We start from the raw sequence: 18,860 nt of genomic DNA, 5'->3' as shown, positions 1-18,860 counted from the left end.
GAGCCTGTCCCTACCCCATCCCACACACCTGATTCAGAAAACCCCTTTCTGCCTCCATAAATAAACCCCAAAGCTTGGGTCTCACTAGAACGGTGTAATGGAATAAACCAAGTCCTTTATTCCGGGGCTCACTTTGCCTACATGCAGTCCTGAGCCAAAACAATCTGATGGTTGTTGCATCTGAGAGGCCATGTACTGAGCTGTCTGGCCTGGTTGAGTGACCCTGTTCCCCAAACCCCCAAACATTACTTGGGAATGAACCAGCTGCATATAAACAGATACATCAATTATCCATATTTATGCAGCAAACACACACAAAAGAACATACGCTGCTGCGGACAGAGAAAGAACTGTCTTAGTTTAGGGTCTGAGTGATAGTGGGGACACTTGCCTGGCACATGGTTGACCTGAGTTTAATTCCCAGCACCAAATATGATACTCTGAATTCTGATAAGATATAATCACCACATATAAACCCCGAGAGCAGATCCAGAGTAAACCATGAGCATCAGGGAGTGTAGCCCAAAAATAATTATAAAAAGAAGACTCAGTTCAGGAGAGGTCTTTTGGACTAAATCCAGATCGTAAGTTGAGGCCAGATTCATCAACAAGATATTCAGCAGTGAACCCAGTTTTCTGAAGTTACCACACATAGCAGAGGGCCAGATTCAAGCCTCAATCCCACATATGGTCCACCAAATATTTCCAGGAGCACCTGGAATAGTCCTATTCCAGTCAGGAATAGTCAGGAATAGACCCCTGATGACCATGAGTGTATGTAAAATAAAAAACATGAGTGGGTGAGACCACTCTAGCAACGTGTTTCTAAACCCCATGCAACTGTGTCTGATGAAGCAGGGTAGTGGGGAAAAAATAATGCCAAGCCAGTCAGGAAAAGATTCATTGTAGTCAATCTTTTTGCTTCATGGCCTCTCTCTGCCCACCCAAAGCTAGAATTGCTTTCTTTATTCAAACCACCTCCCAATACCGGGAGGGGGAAGGTTGAGTCAGATACAAAAAGTAGCTCTCTAGTGGGCTTTTACATATCAAAGGAAGAGATTACTGGAAAGAGGAAGTTGGGGGAACACCTTGGTTTAGGGTTTTAGCTAGGTTCACCTTACAGGTGTGGTCCCCAAAATAATAGTCATAATAAACATAATAAAATTAAAAAACATAATAAAATTAAAATGCAGAGCCTGGGATAACTCAAGTGGTAGGACAGCTATCTAGCAGTTTGAGGCTTTGGGTCTGTTCCCCAGCATTGTCCTTCTGTCCTTCTATCCCCACTCAGCACCCCCAGGTGACCCTTGAATATTGCTAGATATTGCTGGGAGTAGCCCTATCAGACATCTTGGGGGAAAATAAATAAACAAAAGCAGAATCTGTGATGTGCACACATATGTTCTGTGTGTATGAGGCCCAGATTTTGCCCCTAAGTAGGAAAATAAAGAATATTTTTTCCCTACTGTTTGTTGTCTCTTGGGCTCTCCCCTCCATCCTGACTGAGAAATGCAACTCAAAGCTGAGCCACCTCTCCTCCACCCCATGCTCAGTGCCCTGCCCTGGGGAGGGTGGTCCACACAAGGTCAGAGTTCAGTTGAGCATTCAGACACCCATCTAATGCCCCCAAATTATCTGCTGGAGGGGAGCCCTTTCTCTACATTAAGATTCATCCCAAAAGCCAGCATGGGGAAAGGCATTGACTCTCATCTCCACCCAACAGATTGGAACCCAGTGTCTAAGCTCTTGGCTCTCCAGGGCTCTCCAGTCCAATCCACTGTAGGGTTCTCTGAGTCTATGGCACTGAGAACAGAGAGCATCACTGTCCCCCATTTTCCCCAATAACCATTAGGACATACATTCACTCATTCATTCATTCAAACTCCAAATGTTTGTCAAGCACCTACTGTGTGCTGGGGGTGGGAATGAATGAATCAAGTAAAAAGACAATGTGCAAAGTGTCAGGGAGGGAGAGAGCAGAGCAGGAGAGATCAGAGCAGCAAGAGATAAAATTACAGGTCAAACAAAGCAGAAGGAGGATGTGATGGCAAAGAAAAATGTACAGGCCAACACATAGTCAGGGCGACAGCCTGGCAGAGGCCTGTCTGATTCCAAGTGCACAGGGCTGGTGAGGTCAGTGGAGTGATTAGGCAAGAGATATGGGGTTGACGGACACTGGTCCCTTGGACTTTATTTACTTACTTTGAACTGAGAAAAAGTAAGAACATTCTCTGCTGCCTCCATGCTCAGAGTATTTTCAGACTTAGGGAACCGAGTTGACCTAAAACCTTAGAATGAAGGGTCCACTAGCATTTAAAAGCCCCTAAGTTGTTTTTTTCTGAGCAGTAGGGGCTACAGGGTAGTGCTCAGAACTTACTCCTGGATGTTTTCGGGAATTATTTCTGGTGAGATTCAGAGGACCATATGGAGTGCCAGGGACCAAGCCAGGGTCGCTTGAGTGCAAGGCAAATGCCCTACCCGCTGTACCATCGCTCTGGCTTCAAACTCTGAATAGGTGTCGAAAGTGGGGAATCTGAGGAGCAGGAGGAGGTTGCAGTGCCTGAAATGACCAGAGGGTGGCACTGAGACTGGACAGGACTGGAAACTTCCCCGCAAGTCCCATCACCTGCTTGAAGGTTTGTTTCGGAGATGTCTGGACAGGGTGTGAAGCCTGAGCTGAGATCATGGTCTGCAGGACTGAAGTATCAAAAGTCCACAATGAGCAAGAACCCTATGCTGAGTGCCCCTAAAAGAAAAGGCCACAGCTGCCCTCACTGCCAAGGAGATCTTCTTTGTTTTGCACGTAGTTGGTACAATTCTGCTCAGGATGGAGGTGGAGGTGAAGGTTTTCTGGGGAAAAACCTCACATGCTTCTCTGGCCAGTTCCCGGAGGGGAGAGGGTCCCACCTTCCACTCAAGGGCTGCAAGTGGTGACCTCAACTGGTGATACCCACTCACCCCCCACATCCTCACACCCATCCCAAGTCCGTGGTCAGCAACCATGCTGCCTGCAAGGCTCTTTCTTCCCCCACATCATCTATTTGGGCAACTTACCTGGTTCACTTCCTCCTGACAGGGCTCTCCATTCAGCACCCAGATCTTGTCCAGAGTGATCATTTCCAACTATCATTGTCATAGCAGTTCTCTCTCTGCCCTAACTGCACTCCCCCGCTCTTTGTGGCAAACTTCCTACCATGTGTGACAGGCCAACTCTGATGTCGTCTCATATCCCTCATGGATCAGCTCATCGCCCAGAAAGGCTGAATGTCCTGGCAAGCACCCTGACCTACAGAGGGAATCTGCACCCTGCGATATTCCCAGAGATGTTCCCAGGTGGCCCTGAGCTCAGTTCTTGCTGAGATGGTGACTCCAAACTTCTCCTTATCTGCCTTAGACCTGCTCTCACTTCCAGACCCGCTCGTTCCTCTGGGAACTGGCTCTTTACTGAAGAGTCACAGCTGACCAATAGACAACAAACTCCTTTAGAACACAGGTGATTCCCCACTATGACACCACTTCACCCCATAGGGAGAGTTCCAGGGAATGGCCCAAGCCATACCCAGTATCAGCAGAGATGTGGCAGATACTTGGGCTCCAAGGGTGGGAGTAAACATTCCAGAAAGTGGTGGGTTGGTGTCCCCCTTTAGGGCTCTTTAGGAGCACAGCCACGGAAATGACTCTACAGAAGAACTCCAAATGCCCACTCGAGAAACCACAGCAATTTCATTCCAGACTGGAAAGCGCTGGATGCCCATCAACAGGATAGTGATGGAATGCATCTCTGAGGGGTATCCAGACTGAGCTGTACAGACAATAAGAACAAGAGGCTAGTGTGGTATAGCACACGGGTGTACTCACAAACTGTCTTAAGGAGTTCAGAGTCATAGTACAGTGGGTAAGTTGCTTGCCTTGTGAGCACCCAAGCTTACTTCTGGATCTGTGCTCAGGGATTACTCCTGTTGAGGCTCTGGGGACCACGAGGGATCCCAGGGATGGAATCCTTTGGCTGCTTGCAAGGCAAGTGCCCTACCTGCTGTGCTATCGTTCCGGTCTCCCAGAGTCATTTTCAAGAAAAAATACATGAATTTTCAGTACACCTCAGGAAGCAGGTTTTTTTTTTTTTTTTTTTATCATACAACTGCAAAAATGTCAAATGAATAAGAAAAAAGTTTCCACTGAAGGGAATGGTTCTCACCTTCGTGGGTCTAAGATCAAATGAACTTGTCAAGAATACAAACTGGGACCTACTACATTTCTGACTGAATGAGGTTTCAGAGGCCCCAGAAATTTGCAATTTTTATCACAGACTGGCAATTCTGATGTGAGTTTCTTGGGAAAACTAGTGTAGCAAGGGAAAACAATCAATTATTCATCATATTAACAGTTCATTGACCTTTAAGAGTGGAGAGTTTTTTGCTTTGGTTTTTTTTTGGGGGGGGTCACTTTTTTTTTCTTTTTGGTTTTTGGGTCACACCCGGCAGCGCTCAGGGGTTACTCCTGGCTCTATGCTCAGAAATTGCTCCTGGCACGTTCGGGGGACCACATGGGATGCCGGGATTTGAACCACCATCCTTCTGCATGAAAGGCAAATGCATCCAGGTGTGTGTGTGTGTGTGTGTGTGTGTGTGTGTGTGTGTGTGTGTGTGTGTGTGTGTGTGACTTTTTTTGCTGTTTTTTTTTTTTTGGTGGCACTGGACAGTGGGTATCTCCCAGCTGGGTGCTGGCATTGAATCCAGGACCCCCGCATGAAGAAAGCTCGTGCTCCAGCCCTCTGAGCCAGCTACCTGTCCAAAAGTGGAGACTTTTCCTCATGAGTTCAAATGGTACTTTCTGCTTTAATAAACTCCCTGTTCTCACATTGTAAGATTCTGTGGCCTTGAGTGATCAGATGATCTTGCGGTCACTAAAATCTCTTGTGAAATCTTATAATCCGTGACCTTAGTTAGTGCATCCCCTAGGATTTGGCCCAGGTCTGCTTGGTAGACTTCCAGAAAAAAAGGGCAAGTATTGAGATAAACTCAGATATCAAGAAATTATTCCAGCATCTATAATCTCAGTGCTAGACCTGAAATCCTTGCATTTATATTCAAATGTTCCAGAACACTATAGCATTTTGCTAAAGATGGATTTATTTTAGTAAAAAACAATAAAAACTGCATCTAGAGAATTAAACTGTTATCATCACCTATTAATTCTGTCCCCACTCACACCTCCAAAACCCAAGTGATTTAAATCACTCTCTAAAAACTCAACACAATTTATCATGCAAAAGAACAGCACAGAATAATGTACCAAGAAGTGCTGAGTCCAGGATGTAACCTTAGCAGGACAATATTTTCCTGGCACACACAACGTCCCAGACTTCAGTCCTAGGCTCAGTGTGTCCCCAAGGCACCCTGGTGTGCAAAAGGCCCTGGTGTCCTCCTGCACAGCTGGGCCTAAGCAATGAACTGTGCAGTCTGCTTGGCCAAGTATCACTGCTCAGAAGGTCCTCACCCCCACAAAGTGTTCACTGAATGTTTTCTATGTGCCCACCATATGGTCTGCAGCTTTCTCATTTGGTTCACTGACCCCAAGAAAGGGACGTGGCTCAAAATGACCACAGCAAGGGAGGGCCCTGTCCCCACGGTTCACTTCTAGATCACTGAGTCTAAAATTCAAAACTCAGCATCTTCTGATAGAAATACTCCAAGTCTCTAATGATCAAATTGGTTGCATCCTAAAAGTAGTATCTATCTAAAATAAGAGTTTATGTCTAAGAACCTAAAAGCTATGTGTATCTGTATTTATTAGAACTGGATTCACATATTGACTTAAATGTTTTCACTGATAATACAAATCCAGTTCCTAAAAGTTCACTATACACTATAGGCACAAATCAAAAACCCTTCTCCCCTAATTGAGTCAATCATTATTTGGACAGTGTTCGGGGTCAGCTCGAGAACCAATAGGGGCATTTTCTTTTTATTTTGCAGGGAGGGTAAGAGCATCACACCTGGCAGTACTCAGGGGTTGCTCCTGGCTCTGCACTCAGGAATTACTCCTGTTGGGTTCAGGGGACCATATGGGATGCTGAGGATTGAACCCAGGTCAGCCCCAAGCAAGGCAGGCTCCCTACCTACTGTGCTATGAGCATGGCCTCTCAAGAAGACCATTTCTGATCCCTGGATCCAGGGAGGGGAGAGGTCTGGAAGTCACAATTTCTACTGATGCTCAAGTATAACCAGAGAAAGCAAAAACAGCTGTGCTAGAAAATATTTATAAATCTCATAAAGTCGGGCCCGGAGAGATAACACAGCGGCGTTTGCCTTGCAAGCAGCCGATCCAGGACCAAAGGTGGTTGGTTCGACTCCCAGTGTCCCATATGGTCCCCCGTGCCTGCCAGGAGCTATTTCTGAGCAGACAGCCAGGAGTAACCCCTGAGCACCGCCGGGTGTGACCCAAAAACCAAAAACCAAAAAAAAAAAAAAAAAAAAAAAAAATCTCATAAAGTCACAAGAGATAACTGTCTAATGTAGAATTGTCTAGTTCAAAAATCTTAATTCACTGTTCTAATAACAAAGCTTCAAATTTTTTGCCCATTGAACCCAAGCAAGTTATTTATATAGCCAATGGTGAATCTTCGAAGTACCTTCCTCTGAATATGCTACATTCCTATGATCTGTCATTACTCTAGAATGCCAGATGAAAGGTCACCTCTCCTGCTTGCAGAGCTAATTTAAAGCATTCTGCTCTATGCTACAGCTAGTGACCAATCATTGGTAACTCGGCTTACATTTACGGTACTGAAGGCCTGGTTTAGTGAGAGGCTGCAGGCTGGTGTGGTTCGGATCTTGGGGGATTGGTTTCTCTTCAAGCATCTCTTTATAGGGAGTAAAAGATCAGAGTAACCGAAGTGCCTAGCATCTCTACAGGATGATGCACCCCCAATCGAGGAATAAGAGCTCCCAAAGGAACCAACTAAAGACACCACAGCACATTCATCTGTGTGTCGGGACATTTAAAAGCCTTCAAGTGGTTCACTATGCGGTGAACTGACAGAATTCGCCTGTGAAAACACTCTTCGCAAGTTATCTGAGCCTAGAATTCTGCCTGAGGAATGTGCATCAGGGAGTCAGCAGCACTACACTGATTTGATCCACATTTCTTGGGTTCTCTAGAAGTCAACCATGGAAAAGTGGCTGTAAAATTTTGTCTATACTACACAAAGGAGAAAAGAAACCACTGCGCACTGCTCATTCAAATAATTCAGGGCTCAACTACATGTAAAACAATGAGAAAATAAAAGAATTATGTTGGCATCCAACAGAGCTTTGGCTGCTTAGACAATAAGCTAGAATTCACCTTTTGGCTTATTTGGGATCACACTACATCAGGATACTTTAGCTTGAAATGTAATTTAGAAGCACTCTGGAAACCTAAAATGAGCTAGAAGGGGAAGAAAGAAAAGTCAGAATAAATGTTCTCGTTTCTAAAATACTGAAGTTATCGAAAATTCCTCAGTGGAGTCGGAGATATATTAGAGGGTTTTAAAGCACTTGCCTTGTGTGCAACCAACCTTGGTTCTAACCCTGGAACCACACATGATATGTCTCTTGAGCACTGCCAGATGTGGCTCCCACAACTGTGGCTCTCCCCACACAGACCCTGCATTTCAAGAAGCATTGGCGATTACTGGAGAGAATGAAAGCATAGTATGTGGCTTTCTGTTCTGCCACAGAACTTCCACAATGACTATATAACCTGATGCTTTCTGATAAAGGGCTGGGATCCTGACACCTACACCTTAGGGCAGGAAAAGGAAACCCCTTCCTTCACATTCCATTTCCATTTCCTTGAGAACGGACCAGTGTGCAGGATCTCAGCTAAAAGGATGCCTAGTGATTCAATAGAGAAACAACACAGGAAGAAGAACAAAACGACAAGACAAAACAGAGTAAGAAAAAAAAAGACAATTTTCTGTTTATTTTTCTGTTACACAAAGAGAATTAGACATTGTCCCAAATACTGAGTCCACCTCTGCCAGGGCGAGTCAGGACAGAGCAGCTAGGCTAGGTCAGGGTTCAGCTCAGGGTCCAGCTTTTCCACTTTCACGACGATTTCCGGAGCTAAGGCAGCAGCCCCCGCTGGCTGGTTCTCAGACTCCGACTCCGACACCACTTCTTCCTTGATTTTCAAGGGCTTGCTCCCAGCTTCCTCCTCTTCGTCTGACGATTCGTCGAGCTCCCATTCGTCGTCAATGTCCATTTCAAACACTCTCACGTGACGGAGATTGGAACTTAACTAGAGAGGAAAGGGCCACGAGAGAAAATTCAATATGCAGCATGACTGACACATCACGGCCAGGAGTGAGTGGTTCTTCTCTTGCACAAGGTCGACCAGGAAAACTATTTCCATTTAATCCACTTGGGACAAAACCATTCAACTGGGCCTTCATTTTGCGTTAGAGATCTTCATGAACAATGAGCAGTTATCCCATGATGATTATTATCCAGCAAAGTTAAAAGCTCTTTCAGGACAAAAGAACTGAAGCGCTCAGGGTTGCTCCATGCTCTTAATAATAACTACACATCACAGAACAAACACACAACCGGCCCAAGGCTGCTGCCTACGGTTGTTCTAGCTGAACACTTGGTAGACACTTACCACGCAGGACACTTTGCGGAAACCATTCCCGGCCACGTACTGTGCTTTCATACTCTCCAGTAATCGCCAATGCTTCTCGAAATGCAGGGTCCGTGTGGGGATAGTGCTGTACTGTTCATCCAGCCTAGAGAGGGGAGAGCCATCCTGATATGAAAGGGGCCTCTCTCCCTGGATCCCGAGGGGCCGACCAGGGACAAAGTCCACCAACATTCTGGAGCCTGTTCTCAAAAAAGGGTTCCTATGAAACTTCTGCAAATACAAGTTGATGGAATGCTTATGTATTATACATATTTAATGACACATATGCCACAATAACATATGTTGTTAAAACATATAATACATATAACATATATAATACATAGCACACATATATAAGTAGAATTGATGCATATACACATAATACATAGAATAGCATGTATAATATAAAACAATTATAACAATATATATAGTATTATGTATATAGTAGTATATGATAATGTATATTATATATAATAGTATATAACGTATAATGCTTATATTATTAGAGTATAATACATAAGCATTTCATTTACTTAGAATGGCACAAGTTTATAGATATAACATGTAAATACACACCATATATATGTGTTTTTTTCCCAAATTCCCTTTCAAGGAAAGTGGGCATTTTAATTAAAGAGAAATATGCTTACTTAGGTCTCAGTCAACAAAAGCCATCTCTTGGAATTCGCTGTGAGCCATCCATGAGGCTACTAAGATTCTAAAATCGAAAATCAAGTGAGTTCTCTTACTGGCGCAGGAGAGACAGTATGGCCTGTAGGGCACTTGACTTGCACACTCGGTGTGATCCCCAGTATCCCATTTGGTCTTGTGAACACTTTTAGAAATGATCCTTAAACATGGAGCTAGAAGACTCGGGCATCACAGGATATGACTCCCCAGTAAAAAAATCAGTCCTACTACAAACTGGGATTAACCTGTTTCTCGACAATCACTTCTTGAATTATGAGTAAGGAAAGGAACTGAAAGAGCTGCTGCAAAAATAATTTTTCTTTTTAATTAAGAAAGCTGGCATTATTTTAAGACAAAAATTAGCAGTGTTTCTGCTCAGTTAACTTTATGGTTCTCTAAAGTGGATAATTATGATGCAGCATGCCTGAAGATGAACGTGTAAGATAAAATTAAGGGCATTTCAGCAATGGGTCAGGAAAAAAGGGCTTCCATTACTAAGCTGGTGTTTACCTGGTGGAGTAGGACCCAGTGAACTCCGACTCTGCTGCGTCCTCACTGTTATACACCAGAGACAAAGGCAGCTGGACCAAGAGCCTGTCCCTTCCTTCGCGTCCTGCAGTATCTTTGAGAACCACTGTCACGGTTTCATCGTCATAAAACTGTGCATCCAAACAGCTGTAGGTGCTAGAGTGAAAAGAGATGATGAGGAGTGAGAGAATACCACGTGCCTAACATCAATGCTGGTAACAAGCAAATGACTTGATTAAAAAAAATCATGATAGTTTATGAGCAACACATAAAATAGGTCGTTGGTTTGCCCTAAAATCAGTACCAGAATCATGCTTTACAAACAGGTGAAAATCACATTTGTGAGAACAGTTAACTCCATGCAATTCCTGACACAACAATGGCCATATGGAAATACCACAAAGAACACCTGATCTAGAGAGAAGTAAGGTTCACTAGACTAAAAAAGAAAAGGACTCACTGGTTAAAAATATATATCACAACAATGTCAAAGAGACTATCATAAAACGGTTTCTTTTATGTAAGGAGAAGAGTAAGGTGAACTTCTGGCTATGCCCACACTTGCCCAATAATGACCACCAAAAAAAACCTGGGAAGCGCTGCCTTTCAGACCCTTAGAAAATCTCCTCATAGGAGATTAAGAGCACCTCACAATTTAGGTCTCAAGAACGTCAGCCTCTTGTTCCCTGAAACCACTAGTTTTCTTGCAGATAGGATGCTTAAAAGTTTTAGCTTTAAGAAACCATAAAACTTTCACCATATAAGTCACCGCCATGTAAGTTGGATTGATTGACTCTAAGTTAAATCATCCTCTAAGTAAAATCTAGACACTCAATCCTGTCCCCTCTAAAACAAGTGACCAAGAGGCCTTTCAGGTCCATCATTCAAATCATACACACAGACACACAGACACACACACACACTCTTCTAAGTCCAACAAAATTCAAGAATTACCTCCTTCTCACTTTTTCAGTTGTAGCATATGTGAAGCTCCCAAATTTAATAGAAACTAGTCCATTATTTACAGATCTTGAAGAGAAAAGGGGGGGGGAGGCTCATTAGTGTTAGGTCATTTTTTACTGAAACACCAAATCTCAGACAAAATAAAATATCTATATATATGTTCTAGAATATTGATAGCTTACTTTAGGCTCCAAGACAGATACATTTTTTTTTGTGTGTGTGGTTTTTGGGTCACACCCGGCAGTGCTCAGGGGTTTTTCCTGGTTCCGTGCTCAGAAATTGCTCCTGGCAGGCACGGGGGACCATATGGGATGCCAGGATTCGAACCGATGACCTTCTGCATGAAAGGTAAACGCCTTACCTCCATGCTATCTCTCTGGCCCCTGATAGATAAAACATTAACATGACAACTTGGTTTTAAATCTTGTTGCCACCAAGATAGCCCAATGCTCTGTATGGAACCGGAGTGATAGAAGAGCAGGTAGGGGGGCTGGAGAGGGGGCCCAAGTGTTAGGGTGTTTGCCTTGCACCACCATCCTTCTGCATGCAAGGCAAACGCACCACCTCCACGCTATCTCTCCAGCCCGCCAGGAGCGATTTCTGAGCACATAGCAAGGAGTAACCAGAGCGTCATCTGGTGTGGCCACCCTCCCGCCCAAAAAAGAACAGCAGGTAGAATATTTGCCTTACATGCAGGCAACCCAGGTTCAATCCCTGCATCCCATATGGTACCCCAAGCCTGCCAGGAATAATTTCTGAGTGTGGAGTCTTTTTTTTTTTTTTTTTTTTTTTGTGCACCGTTCCTGGAGGTACTGCAATACCAGGTCGATGCGTGGAATGGACAGAGCAAGCTCCTATTCCAGTTCCTAGTGCCAAAAATCCATTTAATATATTGTCGTCGGATAGACGACGTATCAGATATTAAACTGATAAGAACAGATACTACACTTGATCTTAGCCAAAAGGCCGAGAAGCGATGAGTGTGGAGTCTTAAGTAACTTCTGAATATGGCCCAAAGGCAAAAAAAAAAAAAAAAAGTGCTCCATAAAATTTGGGACCTTTCAGACAAACATCACGATCCTTAGACTCAAATAGTTTCCTTTAATTTCAAACTTTAAACCACTGAAGTTACTAGGAAAATTCTGAATATAATTACTCTTTCATTAACACTGTCTCTGGATTAATAAAAGAAGTCTTCATTTGATGATGGTATCATAAAACAGAAGTAAAAATTCTTTCTAGAAGGAATCCCAATTTATTTGGGGGAGGGGAGCACACTGGTAACGCTCAGGAGTTACTCCTGGCTCTATGCTCAGAAATCGCTCCTGGCTTGGGGGACCATATGGGACACTGGGGAATCAAACTGTGGTCTGTCCTAGGTTAGCCGTGTGCAAGTCAAATGCCCTACTGCTTGTGCCACTGTTCAGGCCCATAGAAGGAATCCCAATTTTGAAGTGCTACAGGTTCATTAAATATAAGTGTTCTACTGCATTTTTTTCCTCAAACTCTATCTCTAGACAAAACCAAATCATATAGAACTGCAAGAAACACAGAAAATCCTAATTTGGCATGGTCTTAACTAGGACTCAGAAGAGTTAAATAGCTTTAAAAATATGAAGCAACATTAATTAAAACCTGAAAAGTTGAGGAAGGAAGCTATTATGTCTTATTACTGAAAATGATCAAGTCTATCTCTAATTCAAACCTTAGACACTTACTGGGAAATGTCAGTATGTCTCCTTAAGATGCACATTTTATAAAGTGAGTCTTCTAAAATAGTAAAAAGAAGATAATGTAGATTTGAAGTTTTATTATTCCACCTAAGGAAATAAAATTTAATGTCAACTCATGATATTTCTCTACAATGAGAGGAACAAAACTGAATTGTTCACAAGAGACAAGGAGAAATACACTTACAGAAAAGGAAATTTAAACAATCTCCGAGTTGAGTCCTCACTAGAATAAAAGGAAAAAATGGGTTAGGACAACTTAAATTGACTGCTTAAACCTACCACCCCAAAAGTAAACAGAATTACCTTCGAGCATCTCTGTATAATGGAATACAGATTGCTTGGTTCATCGATTTTCCAATTACGTCCTAAATAAAATAAGATTTAAAAATATAATAGAGTATTTACATGCAGATGAATACAGCACAGGAAGTGACCGTGAGGTTTAAGTCTAGTAAAAAATAATTCAGATCATCGAACCACTTACACCAGAAACTTAGAGGCAGTCCTAACCAGAAGTGAAAGTCTGAGCTGAAAAGACCTCCGCAATAAGCTTGTGCCTCGCAAACAGCTAACACTTTCAAATCAAGGGCTTTGCATATGGTTCCCAGGGCAGCGCTAGGTCAATCCCTAAGCACAGGAGGAAGCACAGAGCACTGTGGGTGTAGCCTCCATTCCTTCCAGCAGCATCCCACCATTAAAAAAACAAAAAACAAAAAACAAAAACTACCCCAACATTAAACTCATAGCAGGTTAATGAGAACTTCCTTTAGTCTCATACATGAACCATCTTTCTGGTCCTCAACATTAATGAAAGATGCAGGATAGCTTTTGATAACTAATTTATTCTAAAAGTAAGCAACACCAAAGATGCCAACACTTTCAATAATCATATATAATTGTTTGTTTTGTTTTGGGGCCACACACACTGGTGCTCAGGGGTTACTCTGGGCTCTCTGCTCAGAAATCACTCACAGCGGGCTCAGGGGACTATGAGATGCTGGAGATAAAACCAGGTTGGATGTGTGTAAGGCAAACACCCTACCTATAGTACTATTGTGCTGGTCTCATATATTTATCTTTTTTATTTATGTAAAGAACTTACAGTAAAGGGGCCAGAGCACTGCTGGGTATGCCCCCCAAAGCAAAATAAAACAAAACAGAATAACCAGAAACTTATAGTAAGAGGAGTTTTTAGGGTAAATCAATGTATTTGTTGATCTGTTTTGCAGCTGCACATCTGGCTGTGCTCAGGGTACCACATATCCCCATCTTCCCCAGAAACAGGTCCCCAGCCCCAGGGCAAGTGAGATGAAGGTGCCATTTGCATTGTCCAAAATGAGATGAATTTCAGCATTTTCACGGGATTCATCTTTGCAACTATGATTCTCTTACACGGGGTTACAAACTGAGACATTCTTAATACGGCATGAAGACACATTTCTTGCAAACTTACCGCTGGCTTTTGTAAACACTGATCAATAATATTCTCCATCCTCCTTTTCACAAAATGCAGTGATTTTCGAGGATAGTAAGGAAACAGCAATGGACTTTCTGGATCCCAACAAGAACAGAAACAAAATTGAAAAAAAAAGTTGGAACCAACCAGATGATGGTTAAGAGGCGACAATCTACTGTTCAGAAACAGCCATCGAGTTGTCCCAGTCACTTCCTTAGAACTCGAATATAGCCTCCTGCCTTTCGTCCTGCCCACCCAGCCCTCAGACACCAGCACTTAACACTGAGGCCCAACAGGCAACCTCCTGGCTCTATGTTCTCTTCCTTCCAAATCCCACAGAGCGCTTCTGAACCAGTAGGCACAGAATGGACTCAAGCTCCCTTTCTAATACCTTCTACTATTCCTTGTCACAATGAGTAACACAGCAGTTCAGTAAAAAACAAACCAAGCATAATAGGAGAAAGGACACGAATGCTGTGAGTCAGCGCTTTAATTCTGAAAAGGCCAATTTCTGGGGAGAAAGAAATACCCCTACATCAACCACGTGGGGCTTGTCTTGCATTTTTTCTGTTACAACAGCTGCATGAGGCCAATGTGGCATCAGTTCTACTTTACAGGGGGTAAGAGGCAGCCTGTAGGGCTATGATGATGTGACATGATGGAGTGTCCTGATCTATGCATTCAAACCTATCAAGCCCAGGTCTCATTCCCAAGTCTTCCTCCCCACCCCTTTCCCCCATGTTTCCATTCTTCCAGTGTCTCGGGCCCCAGGTCTGCTGGATAGGAGGGACTTAGAATCTTCTTCACATGGTCAGCACCTACCAAGTAACAGAGGCTGTGTCTGGCCTGTCCCCTATTCCCAGCCCTTGTAAGGTTCTGAGCAATCACAGAGACAGAGAGTCTGGTTCAATGAGGCAGCAGATGGATGGCTTCAAGGTGGCAGTGAGGTTCCAGAAAAACCAGGTCTCAACAAGAAGATTGGCATTTCTTCCTTCCCTCCCTCCCTCCCTCCCTTCTTCCTTCCTTCTTCTCTTCCTCTTTTTTTTTGGGGGGGCCACACCTATTGGTGCTCAGGTCAGGGTTCTGCACTCAGGAATCATTCTCAGCAGTGCTCAGGAGATCGACCATAAGGGATGTCAGGTATCAAACCCGGATTGGCCCTTTGCAAGACAAACACCTTAACTGCTGTGCTATCTCTCTAGCTCCACTTGAGTCTGCTTCAGGGAGAAGAGTAAGCTCATCATGGGATACCATGTGGCTATATAGCACATGGAAACGAGGTCTTAGGGTATGGTGGGGACATGGAGGAGAGAGGTGTTCATGGAGAGGGGTATAGATCTCCCACTTTGCCCTGATCCTTCCTCTTCCCTGAGGCTGCTCCTGTGCTTGCCGCTTGCCCCACAATCTTGGTGAAGACACAAGCTGTTTCTTGGGGAGACCTTCTAGCCTTCTTAGCAAATACCTGAGCCGGAAGGGGAGGTGTAGCTTGTGGGAAGCTCCAGTACTCTGTGGCCAAGTCAGACAGACATGTAAGCTGCCTGCCAAGCTACCTCAGTTCTACCTCAGTCCAGGCAGCTCAGGGCTGAAGTGGTGGCAAGTCTGTGTGTGGTACACTCCTGAGTGTCACAACAGGGCCACGCTAGTTTTAGATTCCAACATCAAAGGAAAAAATCCCTATGACTGCAGGGTTGGGTATTTTGGGTTGTGGCCGGTGCAAGACCAGCCCATGCAGCTTCTGGGTTGGGTTGAAGGCCCTGTTCTAGGGCTCACCCTATCCCATCATCACTGCAGTCTTTGCTTTGTTGTTATTTTTTAGTTCACAACCTATGGTGCTCAGGGCTTACTCCCAGCTCTGTTCTCAGGGATCAGTCCTGGTGAGACTCAGGGGACCATATAAGGTACCAGGGATTGAATCTGAATTGGAAGGCAAGGGCCCTACCTGCTGCTGTACTAGCGCTCTGGCCCTCTCATTACATAGCTTTTGGGTAGAAACTCTCAAAACCCTCTCCTGGCAGATGAAGAAACAGGCACAGGGCATAGGGACCTTCCCTCAGCCACTCCACTGTGGGCAGGAGCCAGACTCCAAAGCGGCCTATCTGCCTGCAGAACACCCCTCCCACCCTGCCACCCTCAAGCGCCCCAGTATCATGTATTAGCACTTGATTGCTGCAGAGTTAGGAATGGGTTTTCATGCGATGCTCTCATCAAGGCCTCAGAACAATACTTCCCAACACACTGAGAAGCTGGGAGATTAATGAGCTTGTCCAAACTCCCAGATCTCACACAAGGAAGAAAATGGAATTGCATTAAAGCACATATCCTGCTTTCACACAAAGCCTACAGTGATGACCGGGCTTCCTCATCAGACTTGGATAGTGTGTTTGTGGAGAGGAGTGCAGAGCTGGGGAGGGGGAGCCCACATTAACCCAACAGAGGTTCTGGGGCAGAAATGTGCCCAATGCAGGGTTCAGGGCTAAGCCTTTCACAAATTTGATTTCTTTATGTGTATGTTTGTGAGGAAAGTGGGGCTGGAGCCACAGTCTGAGGTATTCAGGGCTCACTCCTGTCTCTGTGCTCAGGGATCATTCCTGGCACATGCAGTGCAGGGGATCAATTGGGGGTCAGCTGATGCAATGCCAGCACCTAACACTGTCCTGCCTCTCTGGTCCCACTGGCTCCCTTCTTTACCCTTTGAGCATCCTGATTAGAAAGAGCACATGAGGGGCTGGAGAGATAACATGGAGGTATTACATTTGCCTTGCATGCAGAAGATTGGTGGTTCAAATCCTGGCAAGGAATAACCCCTGAGCGCTGCCGGGTGTGACCCAAAAACCAAAAAAAAAGAAAGAGTACATGAGCTGGTCCACTGCGCAGTCACCACTAGCCTCTGCGTGCCCAGTCCGCAGGAGGGTTTGAGTTCCATCTCCACAACCCTTGGGAGCTAGGATGGGAACACAGCATTCATCGGTATTGTGAAAACATATAAAGACAGAGTCTTGTCGACTACTCTGTTTTCAGGAATTCGTGGGAGGGGGAGTCTTGTATCCCCCAGAATAAGGGGAAAAATGTAAAACACTAACATACCTTTACTCTCTCTCTATCCAAAAATTAAACATCACTGTATCACAAATGATTTGGGGGTGGGGTGGGGCAGTGCTGAGGTTTGAGCCTGATATTTCACACATGTAATTTCTCTTGATCTTAAAATTCTACAGCAATATGAACAGATGGGACTGTAATAAAAAGTGAAAGGACTTTATTGAAACAAAAAAGTTGTAAGCTAAGTTCTGGGTCTTGGAAAATTCCCTTGTTTATTCACTCAAGACAGAAGTAGCAGAGAAGACAAGAGCCCAGAGAGTCCAACTAAAGACACTGGCTTGGAAGTTCTCAGAATCTTAGTCCTACCAGGGCCATGCTACTGGACTCTTTTGTGACCTTCAATTTCCTCACTGTAGTAAGTGGGGTAACAAGTACCCACCCCGGGGGGGGGGGGGGGAGGGTGGAGAGATATACAGTGGTAAGGCATTTGCCTTGCATGTGGCCAACCCAGGATGGAGCAGTCCTATTCCTGACATACCATATTGTTCCCCGAGCCCACCAGGAGCAATTTCTGAGCACAGAGCCAGGAGTAACCCCTGAGCATTGCCAAGTACGGTCCAGAAATCAATCAATTAATAAATAAGTAAATAAACTGAAAAACAAAGATAAAAAAAAAAAAACAAAAACAAGCACCCATCCCACAAGTTTTGATCTGGGAGGATAATAAAAAAGGAAATAATACCATCTGTGGTGATTAGCCCCAGGAACTTAAGAGAGTCTTAGACTGCACTCAGATGACTTTGTGAGAAGACAAGGACTTAGTTTAAAATATTTTAAGGGTCAGAGAGATAGTACAGAAGTAAAGAAATTTGACTTGCACATGGTCGATTTCTGTCAATCCTCAACATCACATATGATCCTTCAAGCATGGAGAGAAGTGACCTAGGAGCACTGCTGGGTTTGGCCTCAAAGCCAAAAGTAAGTAAGTAAAAAAAAAAAAAAAAAAAAACTTTGATAATGTAATTAAGTTAATATTTTCATCTAGACTCGAGTTAGAACACACTTCCTGGTTATATGTTTTGTTGCTTTCTTAACAAGGTGGATAAAGCAACCTCCCTCTCTCTTCTTGCGTCCCCTTCCCTCTCCTCTCTTCTTTCTCCAGCTGCAGGAGAATATAGAGACGCATCATTAGCCTTTAGGAGTTGAGACTAAAACCGGAAAAACCCACTTCTCACTAGTAGACTCATACGTTTCTTTCCAAGATCCTCTGAATGATCAAGAACTGAAACGGACCATCTAAAACCACTTTGGAAGCAAGCGATCACACATCACTTGGGCCGCCTTTTCGCCTCTTCTCAATGAGAATAAAAGACACCTCACACACCAAGAGGGAACATAAAATAAACTCCACACAGGGATTTTCAGCAAGACCACTCACTGGCTGACACACTGGTCTGAGAAACACAGAATCTGTACTCGGGGCTCTACCTTTCAGGTGGCTGCTGTTCTGCAAGAAGTCGTACCACTGGTTTCCTTCCGTATTAGGTGGGGACACAAGGTCATCATCCTCTTCCTTCAGGTACTAGAAATATAGAAGGTGAGATTTCAACTCAGCCACGCAAACACTTGGGGCTCTACAGACATTCACAGACTTCAATGATTTGTTTGTATTACTGGCAACATCTCTAAAAGTGTATGTGATTATTCTAAGTGAGTGGACCAGAATTTCACTAAATAACAATGGGGGGGGGGGGGAACCCTGCAAACTTGTGACTAGAACGTGCTTA

The 18,860-nt window shown here is 44.1% G+C and overlaps 1 protein-coding gene and 1 non-coding gene across 2 annotated transcripts in view; both read right to left on the bottom strand.

Moving 5' to 3' along the window:
- Positions 1-7,937: 7,937 nt before the first annotated feature.
- Positions 7,938-18,860, bottom strand: part of ANAPC4 (anaphase promoting complex subunit 4) — a 41,782-nt gene continuing 30,859 nt past the window's right edge. The window contains exons 20-28 of the mRNA XM_049789994.1: positions 18,562-18,655; positions 14,032-14,129; positions 12,882-12,943; positions 12,763-12,801; positions 12,564-12,665; positions 10,837-10,911; positions 9,865-10,038; positions 8,647-8,770; positions 7,938-8,283 (exon numbers count right to left, since the gene is read on the bottom strand). Of these exons, the coding sequence (XP_049645951.1) occupies positions 8,047-8,283; positions 8,647-8,770; positions 9,865-10,038; positions 10,837-10,911; positions 12,564-12,665; positions 12,763-12,801; positions 12,882-12,943; positions 14,032-14,129; positions 18,562-18,655 (1,005 nt within the window). The 3' untranslated portion in view covers positions 7,938-8,046. The remainder of the gene's footprint in view (positions 8,284-8,646; positions 8,771-9,864; positions 10,039-10,836; positions 10,912-12,563; positions 12,666-12,762; positions 12,802-12,881; positions 12,944-14,031; positions 14,130-18,561; positions 18,656-18,860) is intronic.
- On the bottom strand, positions 11,633-11,823 carry LOC126032831 (U2 spliceosomal RNA). Its single transcript, XR_007504008.1, has one exon. It is a non-coding gene; the product is annotated as a U2 spliceosomal RNA (small nuclear RNA).

The sequence above is a fragment of the Suncus etruscus genome, chromosome 16 (assembly GCF_024139225.1).
Source record: "Suncus etruscus isolate mSunEtr1 chromosome 16, mSunEtr1.pri.cur, whole genome shotgun sequence".
In the NCBI taxonomy this organism is placed as follows: domain Eukaryota; kingdom Metazoa; phylum Chordata; class Mammalia; order Eulipotyphla; family Soricidae; genus Suncus; species Suncus etruscus.
The sequence above is the reverse complement of the archived record's forward strand: the minus strand, read 5'-3'. Positions and strand labels throughout refer to the sequence as shown.